The sequence below is a fragment of the Calidris pugnax genome, unplaced genomic scaffold (genome assembly GCF_001431845.1).
Source record: "Calidris pugnax isolate Ruff unplaced genomic scaffold, ASM143184v1 scaffold8, whole genome shotgun sequence".
In the NCBI taxonomy this organism is placed as follows: Eukaryota; Metazoa; Chordata; class Aves; order Charadriiformes; family Scolopacidae; genus Calidris; species Calidris pugnax.
The window spans coordinates 18,584,039-18,597,338 of NW_015090830.1; the positions used below are offsets into that span (position 1 = coordinate 18,584,039).

At 40.9% G+C, this 13,300-nt stretch overlaps 1 protein-coding gene across 2 annotated transcripts in view; it reads right to left on the minus strand.

The window, feature by feature from the left end:
- Positions 1–13,300, minus strand: part of NEDD9 (neural precursor cell expressed, developmentally down-regulated 9) — a 105,642-nt gene that overhangs the window by 14,786 nt on the left and 77,556 nt on the right. For both annotated transcript variants that reach the window (XM_014941054.1, XM_014941053.1), the window contains one exon: positions 10,132–10,572. In XM_014941054.1, the coding sequence (XP_014796540.1) occupies positions 10,132–10,572 (441 nt within the window). The remainder of the gene's footprint in view (positions 1–10,131; positions 10,573–13,300) is intronic.

The following is a 13,300-nucleotide window of genomic DNA, read 5'->3' on the forward strand; positions in this document are numbered from 1 at the left end:
ACAAAGGCCTATCTCTCTGCAGACCTTACTGCATGAGCAGTACAAAGCACAAAAAAGCTCAACAATTTTGTCACTGACAAGATTTTACTGCGCTTTTTTTTCTCTTTTCTTTCTTTCCTGTATGAATGCTTTCGTGACCTGATCCTGCTCTCACTCCCATCAACTCTAGGGCTTTCTGCCAGTTGTGTTACGAGCAACATTTCTGCTTGGTGCTGGCTGGCCTTGAATTGCAAGGCTGACTGGGACAGGGTATTTCCTAGCTTCTGGTGGAGTCATTCTAGCTTACAAAATGTGATTAAAAAAAGTCAAATCAACACTTCTGGAGAATATGGGGAAATTATAAAAGAAAGAAAGAACTGGGGGGGAAAAGCCCGTAATCTCTGTTCTGTTGGACTCCCAGTGCTTTGGAAGGCAGTGGCAGGAGCTGTTGAATGATGCTGGATCAGGCAGTGAGCCACCTCTTGGCCCTTCTTTCTGTTTGCTGCGTGTACTTAGGAAGTTAGGTGTGTCTCATTAAATGTATTTTTTTCCTGAGAAAAGTCCTGTGGCTAAATTGAATTGCAGGAAGGTTGTGTTAAAGAAAAGAGTCTCTAAAGTAATCCAGGTATTTGAAATAACCCGGTTAGCTGGCTAAAACTCTGTCCTTTTTACATAAAGCTCATAGTGTTTCCTCTCCTGTCTTTCTCAAGCTGCATCAAGATTTCTGGTGACTGATAATGAATTTTCTGAAAGTAATAACTATTGTATCACCTAGTACTATCTGCTATAAAAAAAAGCAAAAATGATTTTATAAAGCAGTAGCCTTGACTTACTTATTTACTATATATGATGACATACAGTGTGTTTCCCAGCTGTCTGTGAGTAAAGGTTAGGGTTTCATTCTCAGATGTGCTAAGGATATTCCCTCTGATAAACGTTTGTTTTTCAAAGTTGCTAGGGTTATCAAATCGTAATGTTTTATTTTAATGTATGAACACTATAAAACACTGTAGTATTTTCTTCCAAGACTGAACCATTGGAGAGCTTTTGATCACAAGCTGAGGAGAGGAAGCCTCTAGAAGTATTTATTCTAATGCACCAGGCTTGTAGCTACACCCATGAGTTGGTTTTACTGCTATGAGCCCCAAAGTTTCTGCAAGGCAACAAGAAAGCAGCAGAAATGACTGTATTTTCTCTCCTGGGCTGAGTGAGTTATCAGCTCTATTGTGGGGCGGAAAGAAACCCGGTACCAACAGACATAGTGACATTGCCACTTATCTTTGATTGAGTGAAGATAAGGATACATGGCAAATACAACCCTGATAAAGAACTGACTTAGAGTTCTCGATGTTGATTCCATCTTCAAAATACCTGCTTATTTTCTCCTACGCTTTATGTCGATTTGTTGTCTAACACCTATACCTATGAAGATCTCATTTTCTGCTCTAACTGTACATGCTCTCAGAGCTAAAGTATGTCCAGATGTCACTGATTCATGGTGTGTTAAATTAAAAATGCATGACTTTGCAGGCTCAGGGATTTAAACATAAACTTTTAAATGTGGCTATGAAGTGCCTCACCAGTAGATACCCAGTCTTAAAAAATACACCCATGGTATTGTAATGAAAATGGGTGTTACAAATTTCTCCTTTTGAGGTTGTATTATTTCAACCAGATTTATGCAAGTTTTGGGTTGTGAGTTTGAGTTGGTTTTGAGTTGTGAATCTTGAAGATGTAGAACGGAAGTCATGAAAATGTGAAATCACAAGCTGGCCTTGATTCAAACCCTCAGCTGCTGGTGATACTGGTAGAGTCAACTACTTTGCAACTAGCCTAATGTTAACTTTTCAACTTCTGGTGTGACCCTTTCCATTAACTAGCACACAAAAGAAGGTTCATTACACTGTTGTTCAGTTTTGTATTTTTCCTAAATCTAAAGTGCAGGTTTATTGTCTTTCCAAACAATTACTATTTTTTTTTAATATTCTATGGAGTTACGTAAATGACCTAAGCTCCAATTAGCATAAAATGACAGGGCTGTATTAAGTAAGTGTAGTGGAATGGTGCTGACTTGCATCAGCTGTAGCTTTGGATTACATTTCCAAACAACTACTATTTTTTTTTTTTAATATTCTATGGAGCTACGTAAATGACCTAAGCTCCAATTAGCATAAAATGACAGGGCTGTATTAAGTAAGTGTAGTGGAATGGTGCTGACTTGCATCAGCTGTAGCTTTGGATTACAGTGTTGAATTTTTTGCTTGCTGCTGGTGTTCACGATCACAAGCTAAATGCAGATACAAAGGCCTAACTCTCTGCAGACCTTACTGAATGAGCAGTACAAAGCACAAAAAAGCTCAACAATTTTGTCACTGACAAGATTTTACTGCGCTTTTTTTTCTCTTTTCTTTCTTTCCTGTATGAATGCTTTCGTGACCTGATCCTGCTCTCACTCCCATCAGCTCTAGGGCTTTCTGCCAGTTGTGTTACGAGCAACATTTCTGCTTGGTGCTGGCTGGCCTTGAACTGCAAGGCTGACTGGGACAGGGTATTTCCTAGCTTCTGGTGGAGTCATTCTAGCTTACAAAATGTGATTAAAAAAAGTCAAATCAACACTTCTGGGAACGTCCAATACTCTTGCTAGGAGTTTTACCACTGCCATCCCCGTGACAATTACTCATTTTTAGACAGGACAATTATTCATTTTTAGATAGACAGTGACATCACTGTTTCTGCATGTGTTGGCCAAAAGGACTAATGAGCTGACGTGTTACAGTACTGGTGATAGAAGAGGCATGCACTCTGAAATAGATGTCCGTGGATGGATCTTACGGAGAAACAAAATCCCCAAATTATTGTCTGATAAGCTCTTCTAGTGAAGAAATAGGTTTATCTGGTAAAGCATTCTCTGCAAAACTGTGATTAAATTTGAGCTGGAGGTTTGATTAATGAAAAGCGTGTGGCGAAACTCAGCGCCTCAGCGTTTTGGTATCTTGCCCATGACAAATATTTAAAGCAGCATTTTGCTTTGGCCATCCCAGTCTGCCTAGTCTTCTCATTTTAAAAGCTGCCACATGAAGAACCAGTTGGCAAACATGCATGTATTTTCTGTGCTGGTAATACTACTGTCTTGTCTCAATGACAGAAGCATAAATTTAGGGAAGGTCTGGAGGAGGAGAGAAAATGAAAACAAAACAACAAAAAAAAAGGCATGAGAAGATGAGGTGCTGGGACAGGTAGGGCAGAGAGCAGTCTTACTGTTATGAATGCCATGAAATCCTAAAGGCTTACAACCAAACTGAACCAGTTTGGTTCAGTTCAAACAACTGATCTTAATTCTTTTGAGGAGCTTCATCTTACTTCAGTTATTTCTTCCCCCCTGTATTGAATTTCTAGATGGTAAGTTAGGGGGTGGAAAGCAGCTTCATTTGGGAATTGTTGAAGTAGGGTATTTCCATGACTTCTTGTTTCCCTTAAAATATTTTCTTTCTTCCTTTAAAACATTTCTCAGAACAGATCCTTCCCTGGTCACTAGTTTCAGTTTTGGTGAACTGGCATTTCCCAGTTGGCAAAAAAATAGTTGAGATGAAGCACTGCCTCAAGGGTTTCAATTCCCCTAGAGTGCTCTCGGAAGTACACATGGATGAAAGTGCCCCTAAATCATTTGGGCTGGGAACTATATTGCTCTGAGATAAGCAGGCAAAGAAACCTTCCATTAGGAAGAAGCTCAATTTAATTTGATTCATAGAAGTTCTCTGGCTCAGGCTATATTCTGGCTCCATTTCTGTCTGGGCTTCTCAAGGCAGCTGTACAGACAAGTGCTCTATTAACTGGTGGTTAGATTAGCACAGCTTGCTTTGGCATGTTTATGGAAGGTATAGACACTTTTTAAACAAATATAAACTCCATCCTTAATTGTCTGTTGCACCTGTATGATAATTACACCAGACCTCAGTCAGACTTGATTGTCCATATAAAAAAGTTATGATGGTAAGACCCAATGGAAATACGTTAGTGCCTTTTAAGGATTAGGGATGGACTGCCTTATGGAAGGTTTCTGTCTCCTAAGAACTTAACTATGTTAATTTCACTTTGATTCCTTTCTACTATTTTGGGAGGAGGAGAAAGCTTAATTATTTAAAAAAAAAAAAACCCAAACTGATGCAATATTACCACTGCCATTTAAGAAAGAAAAATGGAAATGTTTCATGCTAGACATGTAGAATGCTGATATGCTGATGTTAATTACTCTTCCTCTAAAACAAAACATCTACAAAAATCACTGAATATCTGCAAAGCTTTTAGATTTCAATAGAACTATGATTTCTGACTGTCAGCAACCCCTCTTCATCTATTTCCTATCTCCAGAAACCATACTTCCTCCTTATGATGAGATTCACTCTTTGAATAATCAGTTTTCCACTCGCGATTTGGTAGAATGCTCCACTGCTGTGCTTGAGTTTTCATACTTACAGGGAAATCTAGATTATCCAAACTTAGTGTTTGGTTACTGTGTTATTAGATAGATGTAACCAAAGATCTAGTTAGGCTTCTAACCACTGAGAAAGAGCCCATAGGCTTGCATTTCTCTTTTTATTATTATTCTATTTTTAGCTAAGGTTTGATCCTGCACTTGTGCCTGTGTAGGCAGATTTGTGTCCCTGAGGATCTCAGTTTTTGGATGAGACTGCAGGACTGGCCTTTTTTCTGATATTACAGGGTAAAAATGCACGCTTCTGATCTACAAATAGAACTGATTAAAAAGAGCCCTGCACTTAGGGAGAAACAGGGAGTAGTGTTGAGCTCATAAGTTTGCTCAGCCTCATAAAATGCAGGTTTTTTTTCTTAAAAGGCTTTTCTTCAAATCACATCAGTGACGAACTACTGCTTACTCTGACTTGTGGATGAGGGTTTCTTGAGTGGGTGGTTTTCATGGAGACCGCTGAGGATAGATTAACTGCACAGGCTTTTGTTCAGTAAAATGGCTTTTCTCCTTTTAATGTCACATGGAAAGTTACAAGTGAAACTCTCGAGTCTGAGGAGAAGGCTGTGTGCTGGTTTTACCATTGAGTTCGCATTTAATTTGGGAGAATTTCATCCTTTAGAGTGCACTTTGTGAAACAGAGCACTGAGTGTTGAGGTATTTGTTACCATTCCTGCTGCACTCAGCGAATTTGCTGTGTGTTCAGCACTTTTAACAGTGAAGCAATATTTTGTTAGGAGGGATATAAATCCCCGAAGTAGAATTTGTAATGTGAAAGCAAAAGGAAAGAGGGACTGTAAGACGACTGTTTGGGTCATTTAAGTAAACCATATCACAGGAAGCCACAGTATTTCAGACTTGAGGGTAAATGGGGACATTATTCTGTCTTGGAATGTAAATACATTTTGCCAACAAACTACAAAATGCAAGATATGCTCCTGTTCTGATGACAAAATATATCTGCCACACAACTTTCTATGCTTAATGTTAACATCTCTTCATACCTTATCTTTTTTTCTTGCCTATTTTGACATCGATAATGTAAAGACAGGCTTACTTCTGGAACAAGTGTGACCATTTGTTTCCTCCCAGCTAAGACAGCACTTGTTTAATTGGAAGGAAAAACGTCATTAACGTGGCTAACTGGCTTCTGCTGCTGAAGTCTGTGCCAGAACTGTCAGGGTGGTGCTTCTCGTGGACTTTCTCATGGATTCAACTAACCTGACTTTAACATAAATAAAGACCAGGGAATGAGGTTGGTTCCCTTAGCCATGGTCTACCTTAAATCTCCTGCTGGAGGCAGTGAACTCTTGAAAAAGGTGGAGGTTGCAGGATGGCAGGGTGTGGAATCCTTGATCTGTCAAGGGCATGTTTATACTTGGGAATAGGCCAGGGATGTTTGGGTGTGAATGTGAGTTCCTCCCCTGTTCTGCTTTATCCAGTTTTAAAAGGTGGATAACCCTGAGTGTTTCTTGAACTGTAAAGTTCTAGTTCAAACAGACCAGCAAACAAAAAACCTGGTGTGTTCCAAGTTGGCATTAATCTCTGTTTGCCTGAGTTAGTCCATGCCCTGTGGGAGGAGTAGTTCAGGGCTGGTAATAACCCCTGCAGTACAGCCTCTTCCCTGGTCCAACAGCTGTGGCACATCAGCCTCATGTTCTGCTTTGTGCTGACTTTCCTTGATCAAAAATTCTCCTGAAAGCTTTCGGAATTTGTCAGAACTGTTTTCCAACACGGAAGTGTTTCCCTTATATTTTTTGGCTAATGCTGTTTTCAGTATGGCAGGGACAGCAAAACAAACCAGTTATAGGAAACACTGAACCAGAAAAAGAGTGTTTAAATTACAGTGGTGACTTCTTTTTTTCATGTAGCTCTCCCTAGCTTAAAGCTCATGTGTGAACTGATGATTAATCACAGATGCAAAGGAGACTTTGTGCTTTGACAGCACCTTTCCCAAAGGATGTTCTCAAAGCAGAATGAGTTCCTTCATCATTACCCCACATATTTTGCAGATGAGATTGCTGAGGTGCAAAAACACCACAAGAGTATGCAGAAGTCCGTGGCAAGGATAAAACCCAGGTTTCTTGAATGTAAGATTTGTCTGAAGGTTCCTTCTCTTTGCTGGTTGCAGCAAAAGAGTAAATTTGAAGGCAGAGCACGAAAGAAGGAATAAATAAAGATGCAGCTTTTGTATCTTTATGTTCCTTGGACATTCTTCACCTTAGGTTTTTGTGACTAAACTTGCAGCACAGTAAGCTTGGGATTAATCAAGGTTTATTTTAAACCATCCCTCATTATCTCTGTCACTTGTATGGTGAGTTTTAGAAGGTGCTATTTTTATCTGATAGGAGGCGATACACCTCTGTTGTCAGCAACTAGCTTGGCCAGAATGAATTCATCATTATAATTACCTGCCTCAGGACTCCTTTTTGACTTGCTTTGCCTTTCTGGCTAATGAGATGCGTTACCTCAGCACAGCTTTGTAACGTGCCCGCTGATGATTTACAGTTGCTTGAGGCTAGACAATTCCTGCCTGACAGCAGTCCCTCAGCTTCGCCTGTAAAAGCTGTACGGCGGCCAAACCACACGTTTGCACAGAGAAAACAGGCAAATGAATAGGATAGAAACGGATAGGATAACAACTGCTGCTGGTCCTGCTTAGAATGGTGTCTAGAGGACATGGTCTTCTCTAGCTACTGCTATGGGAAGGGAGAAGGCTTACGTATAGGACAAATGCACAGCAAAATGCTCCAATGTCCTCAAAACTGCCAAAATGCCCAGCTTGCTAACCAGCCGTTTTGGCTGCGGTAAGAGGGCAGAGTGGTGAATTAAGCCATTGGGGCAGGTGTCACATATCTGAGAAAAGAGATTCATAGTTTTGGAAGTCAAAGCAAAGATTCCCAAAATCAAATCTTCAAGATTTCCAGCTTTCCTTAATACTAAGGACTGTTTTCACTGATCCCTAAACGAGGAGGGAGGAGGATTTGGAGGACAGTTTCCTCAAAGGGGAAGCACTTCAGCAGTTCTCTCCTTAATTATGTTTTTCTTTCCCAAAGGCATTAGCAGATAGTGGCAGCTGTAGCGGTAAAAATCAGTTTTGGCAAGGTTAGGATGATAAAGAAGGGAGTAGTTTTACCTCAGACTCTTCTGTTACTAATAACCCTACAGTACACTCTTGTCTGTCACTGTTTCAATCCCGTTGGGCTCTTTTTAGGATAGAACTGGGCAATTCCAAGGGACCAGAGACATGTCTGCCTTTGATCAAAGCAGGACAGTGCCATGAGGTTTGCCATCCAGCAAGCCAGCCACTAATACACAGTGAATACTGAGTCTCAGGGCTTTTATGCTAAATAAATGTCAAGTCAGGATTAAAGCGATTCTGTCCTAAGCAATAAGAATTGGTTAGTGCTGAGAAAGTCGGTAGCTACTTTGCTGAGGGTAAAATGCTTAATAAATGTACATGTTTAGTTTATTCTACAGTTGGCAGCATAGCCACTGTTCTTATGCAGCATAGCTGACCTTCTGTAGGTTGCAAGGAATTAAGTGAAACAAGTTATAAGTCAGCCTAATAAATGGCCTTAATTTTCTAAAGAATTGAATTGAGATTTCTTGAATTCAGAAAAATGCATAATCAAACTTGCTGAAAAATTTCTAGGCAGAAACTTAGAGAAAATGGATGCCTCCTGGTTTTTGCATCTCATCAATAAGCTTGCGCTTAACTGAAATCTTTGTTTTAATTTTTTCAGTGTAACTAGAGTTTTAACACAATCCTTATAGCGACCAGGTTTATGCAGAATGTCCTTTTACTTTCGGTGGAGCTGGAGAGGGTGTGGGGAGGGAGAAGAGACTTTGCAAACTACTGGAGAATTTTTCCTCCTTTCAGGCTTACAGTGCACAGAGCACAAACACACACATTATGCTAAGTAAATTATGCTAATGGTCATTTAGGCAGGTCAGATCCTACAGTTAAAGTACATAGCATTTATTCTGACCTAGGATCTTGGGCTTTCCAACAGCCTTGAGTGCAGCTCTGCAGTGTGGTGCATCTCCTGTGGTGCATCTCCTGTGGCCCAAGCCAGCTAGCTGAGGCATCTCTGCGTGGTGCTGTAATGTTTCATGCAGACACACACTAAAATGTGATCTCCTCTGTGCTGTCACATCAATAGGCTATTTATCAGGTGTTCACTAAGTGCCTTGGAGGGTATCTAAATGCTACTGTGGAAAGGTAAACTGTACTGCCCCTGAAAAGTTCACTCTATGTAGAGTATAGGGAAAGGAGAAAAGGAGTAAAAAGATGAGAGTTCTCAACAAAACCCACATAATTGCTCCAACAAAGATCCTATCTCTACCTGTGCAGCATGTGCAATTTTCTCATTTTATCATCCTGCACACCCTACAAAGCATAATTGTGGAAAAGCTGAGCAAACCAACCTCTTTATAACTTGACTTGGAATGATTTCACAGATCTATTGCTCAGTAGGTAAAAAAAATCCACTTATTCTTATGAAGGAAAAGGAAATTATAACAAGGAAATAAAAGCATTAGAAGATGACTTCCAAAGCCTGATATAAAAAAGACTGAGTTGGGGGTGAGGCAGGAAAAAAGCCTGAAACAGACTGTCTTGCCAATCTAAATTAGGAGATGAAAGTTTAAAAGAGTCAGGAACTTCCTGACAGAAACATCATCTACTCACATAACTTGGATATAAATACTATGCTCCAAACTCTAAAGATAAGGTGGATGCTAATAGCTGGAGCTGTTGAGCTGGAAATGGAGTGATTGTAGGAACTTGGTTTTGGCCCTGCAATAAGGGGTCTGGAAGGCCAGGATAATTTCCTTCCTACTTCAGGTACCTTCCCTAACTCTTTTCAGCCACCAAGGCACTGTGTGCCACCAGGGTAGCTGGCAGGTACCCTGTGAAAGTAAAATAAGGGAGTAACAGGAGATGGGGAGAGCCTGAGAGGGACAGTAGGAATATGGGGGATCCGCATAATGCAATGCCTCTCACTGGAGCTTTGGAAGCTCTCAGCTGCTGCAACAATGGCTGCACCATGGAGCTCTTGCAGCTCCTACCTTCAATCAAGAAATTTAGCTGCAGATAAACATCAACTGCACTCTTATAAACTTTAGGTTTGGTATCAAAACATCCGTCATTATCATCATCATCTTGTTCCCTCACTCTTCCAAGTATGGCCCTTGTCTCATTAATCATTGCTTTCTCTTTGTAGTTCAGACCCAATGGGACTTCTGCTGCAAGGCAGTACATGATTTTTAATTAAACAAAAATTACTTGGGCAGATGATGTAACTGTTCATTAATTTGTGGGAGAGTTAATCTTACCACAGCAGCTCTCTTTTCAGCATATAATGCAAGACTGCCATAGGCCAGATGTGCTTCAGCCTCCCTGGGGAGCCTGTAAGGACACGAGATCACATACTTCCCTGCACCTTTAGCAGCTGTATCTCAGTTCTGAATTAAGCAAGTTGTTAAGAACCAGACCTTTCTTTTCCTCCCACAGCAGTAAAGTTACAGCAGTAACTTTATATAGTTAAGATACAGGAAGTGTATATGTGTGTATATATATAGTCCACAGGCTATCACTACGCATTATTGGCCGTCAACACAAGTGACCTGCCTGTGAGCTATGACATGAAAGCAAAGGCACGCACCTTGTTACTCAAAGCTGAACCATCAATGCCTCTCTGCATGGAGGGTGGCACCTGGTAAACATCTTGTCCCACTAGACCGTGACCAGTGGGTATTTGGTAAATTCCCTGATTCAGGTGGGAAGGTGGCACTTGGTAGACAGGGTCTCGTGCTGAGGCATGTGAGCTTGGCACTTGGTAGATCTTTTGCTGGTTGAAGGACTGATGCATCAATCCTGAATTGGACATATCTTGGCCAGGAGGACTGTCCTGTACCACTGGACCTATCAGGAGTTTCACACGGTTGCCTGGAACGATGCCTTGCCGGCCATGTAAGGAGCAGAGCCACCATCCTTCAAAACCTTCAGTATTCTGTTCTATCACCGTCAGAATGTCTCCTTTGCGGAAGGCCAACTCTTCTGCACATTCAGGGACATTATCATACAGGGCTCTTGCCATAAGATTCTGTGGAGAAAGAAGGGCAAGAAAAACAAATGAACAATCAAGCTAGAATTCCTCTAAAACTTCAAGCACATTCTAGATGGAGAGAAGAACTGAATTTTAAAAAGAAGCGTGCAGGAAATTAAAATAACATAGGAAATAATGCAGCACAGGATTCCTCTGTTTGGAGAAATGAGGGCTTATGCATTAGCAGCAATGCTAGCGAGAACTTTTCTAGTAATACTAGGTCAGAGAGAAGCTCTTCATAGGATCTGCTCATCTGGACAAGGTCAGGAGACTTCTATTCTTGGCACTGAGATGCTCTTTCTGTGACTGGGGACTTGTACCTTAATCTTTTGATGTTGGTGTCCCTCTTAATGTGCCCTGTGTGCTGCTACAGCTAGCTAGCTGATATTTAAAATAAAACTTGAACAAGGCTCTCAGGGACATAATCCAGGGCAGTTGCTTCCAAACACTTTTACATCTGCAGTGTCCCCAGAGACTTTCCAGTAGAGGTGCAGATCCCTTTAGTGTGAAGACAGAGGGCTGGCTTTTCTTAGCTGCCACCTGCAGGCTTCTTAAAGGCAGGGATCTGTAGACTACCTGGTGAGAAACACTGGCTTAAAATATAAATTGACAAAATGTCCCATTTTTTTTCACTACGATCTTCACGTTGGTATGTAGCTCTGCCTTCTCAATCTATCTGTAAACTTCCTTGGTGACGCAGCACAACACAGCACTAGCTTAATAGGTAAAAAGCTTCCTCCCCGTTTCCTCAAAACCACTACCACCAACAAAACAGGGTGTATGAGATCAGTTTTCTCTTCTCTGAATAGGGAATCAGTTTTCAAATGTATGAGAAATGCTTGCTTTCATTTTCATCAGCTTAATTTATACTGACCTCACTAATGATGCTTCGGTTTGGAAAAGCAGGACTGACATTTCAAACTCCCATGTAAAAAGCAGCACTAGGGCCCATCATTCTCTCTGATGTAAGTCTATCCACCTCATCAGCCAACAATATTAAGAAATCCTAATAGGGACAAAGCAGGGAACAATCCTGTCCAGACCTTGGCAGAACTGTGAAACTATTCTTTAGTATGGTCAAAAACAGTGGTCTCTTCATAAGCACTACATCTATGTTCTTGCCATGTTGACCTGGCTGCTCAGCTGAGCCCAAGGAGCTCTGAAAAGAAAAGATGCTGTTTAGCCTGAATATTCAAATTAATCTCTTACCTTTCTACATTTCTTTCTAATGAGTCTTTCACAGTCAAAATCTATGAACCTGATACCTCAGCCCGTGCAACTGACTATTTAAAGGAGACTTTTGCAGATGATGTTGTTTAAAGAAGGGGGAAGATGGGGGGGGGGGGGGGGAGGGCACAAAACAAGCAGGTTAATCATGACAAATGCTTATTCTTCTGTACTTGATGACCAAAGGTATTTGAAAAATCTGATTAGCTTCTACAGCAAAGCATTTCTCAGAACAAAGCTGGAATGGTAGTAGAATTAGAGCAGATAAAAGTTCCCATGTGATTTTTTTTTTTTTTTTCCAGTTGCTCATTATCTCTGTCCCAGTGACCTTCTCACCACCTGGCGTGCAGCATGTTATCTGGATGTGCTTCAAGAACTTCTTTGCTGCAAATAGCTTCAGATTCTCATTGTCAGTGTTAACTCAGGCACTAGCATGTGAATTACACTAATTGGTTGCCACTTGTTTCGCAGCAATTTCCCCTAGGTCTTATAAATAGCCCAGAGCCATGCCACCAGCATCACTCACTGATGGAACAGTGAAGCAAGCAAAATATTCCTCCAAATAAGCACTGGGACCAGAAAACACTAACCCTGTTGCTTGTTGCTAGCAACATAGACACTGTTCCTGCTAAGCAAACCTTCTGCATCCTGATTATTTCTCTGACTTCATTCTTCCTTCACCAGATTTCTTAATATGAGCTTCAAGAACAGTGTCACGTTGCTTTCACTAGTCAGCTGAGTCAGTCTTGAGAAAAATGAAACTATCACCACAGAAGGTCATCAGGAAAACTTTTGAAAACCACAGAGGTACCTCTAACCTGCTTTTGATCAAAATGGTAGTCTTTACTTTTTCCCCACACAGAAAGAACTCCTGGTCAAAGACATCCCCCAACACTTCTGGGCTTTATCTCGATCAATTTCACAAATTCCAATAGCTTTTGGATACTGCGGGCATCATAGCTCAAGTCTCTCAACACTCACTCTCATTGGTCTCATCAGCTGGGGAGGGTTGCTGGGAATTAATTGGACTTGCTCTTGGAGGCATGGTTCTGTCACTCATCTGTCTGAAACAGGCACCAAAGAAGCACTAACATCTTATATGAGAAGGCATGGATACAGCAGTGACCTTTTTCTATCTCTGAATGCTAAAAAACCCCCTTGTCTATTTCCTAAACAAATTGGCAGTCGTTCAGTTAATAAGTGTTTCTCCACAACTAATCGTTGACTGGAAGGATTGAGTTCAGCTTTTGTATCCTCTAGCCTTGCTAGTAACACTGGGACGTTTGGAAGTTGAAGCCGGGTCAGGTCCCCACTGTGTTAACACTCTGTACAGGCTAAACAAAAAACCCCATTTGTTCTCAAGAAGCTTAAATTCCTCTTAACCTTGGACTCTTGAGTGCAGTAGAAAGCATCTTCTGTAAAAATCACACTTAAAAAAGGAAGTTTTTCAGTCTCCTGTTAAATAAAGTACTACCCCAGTCATCAGCAGGTCAAAGAG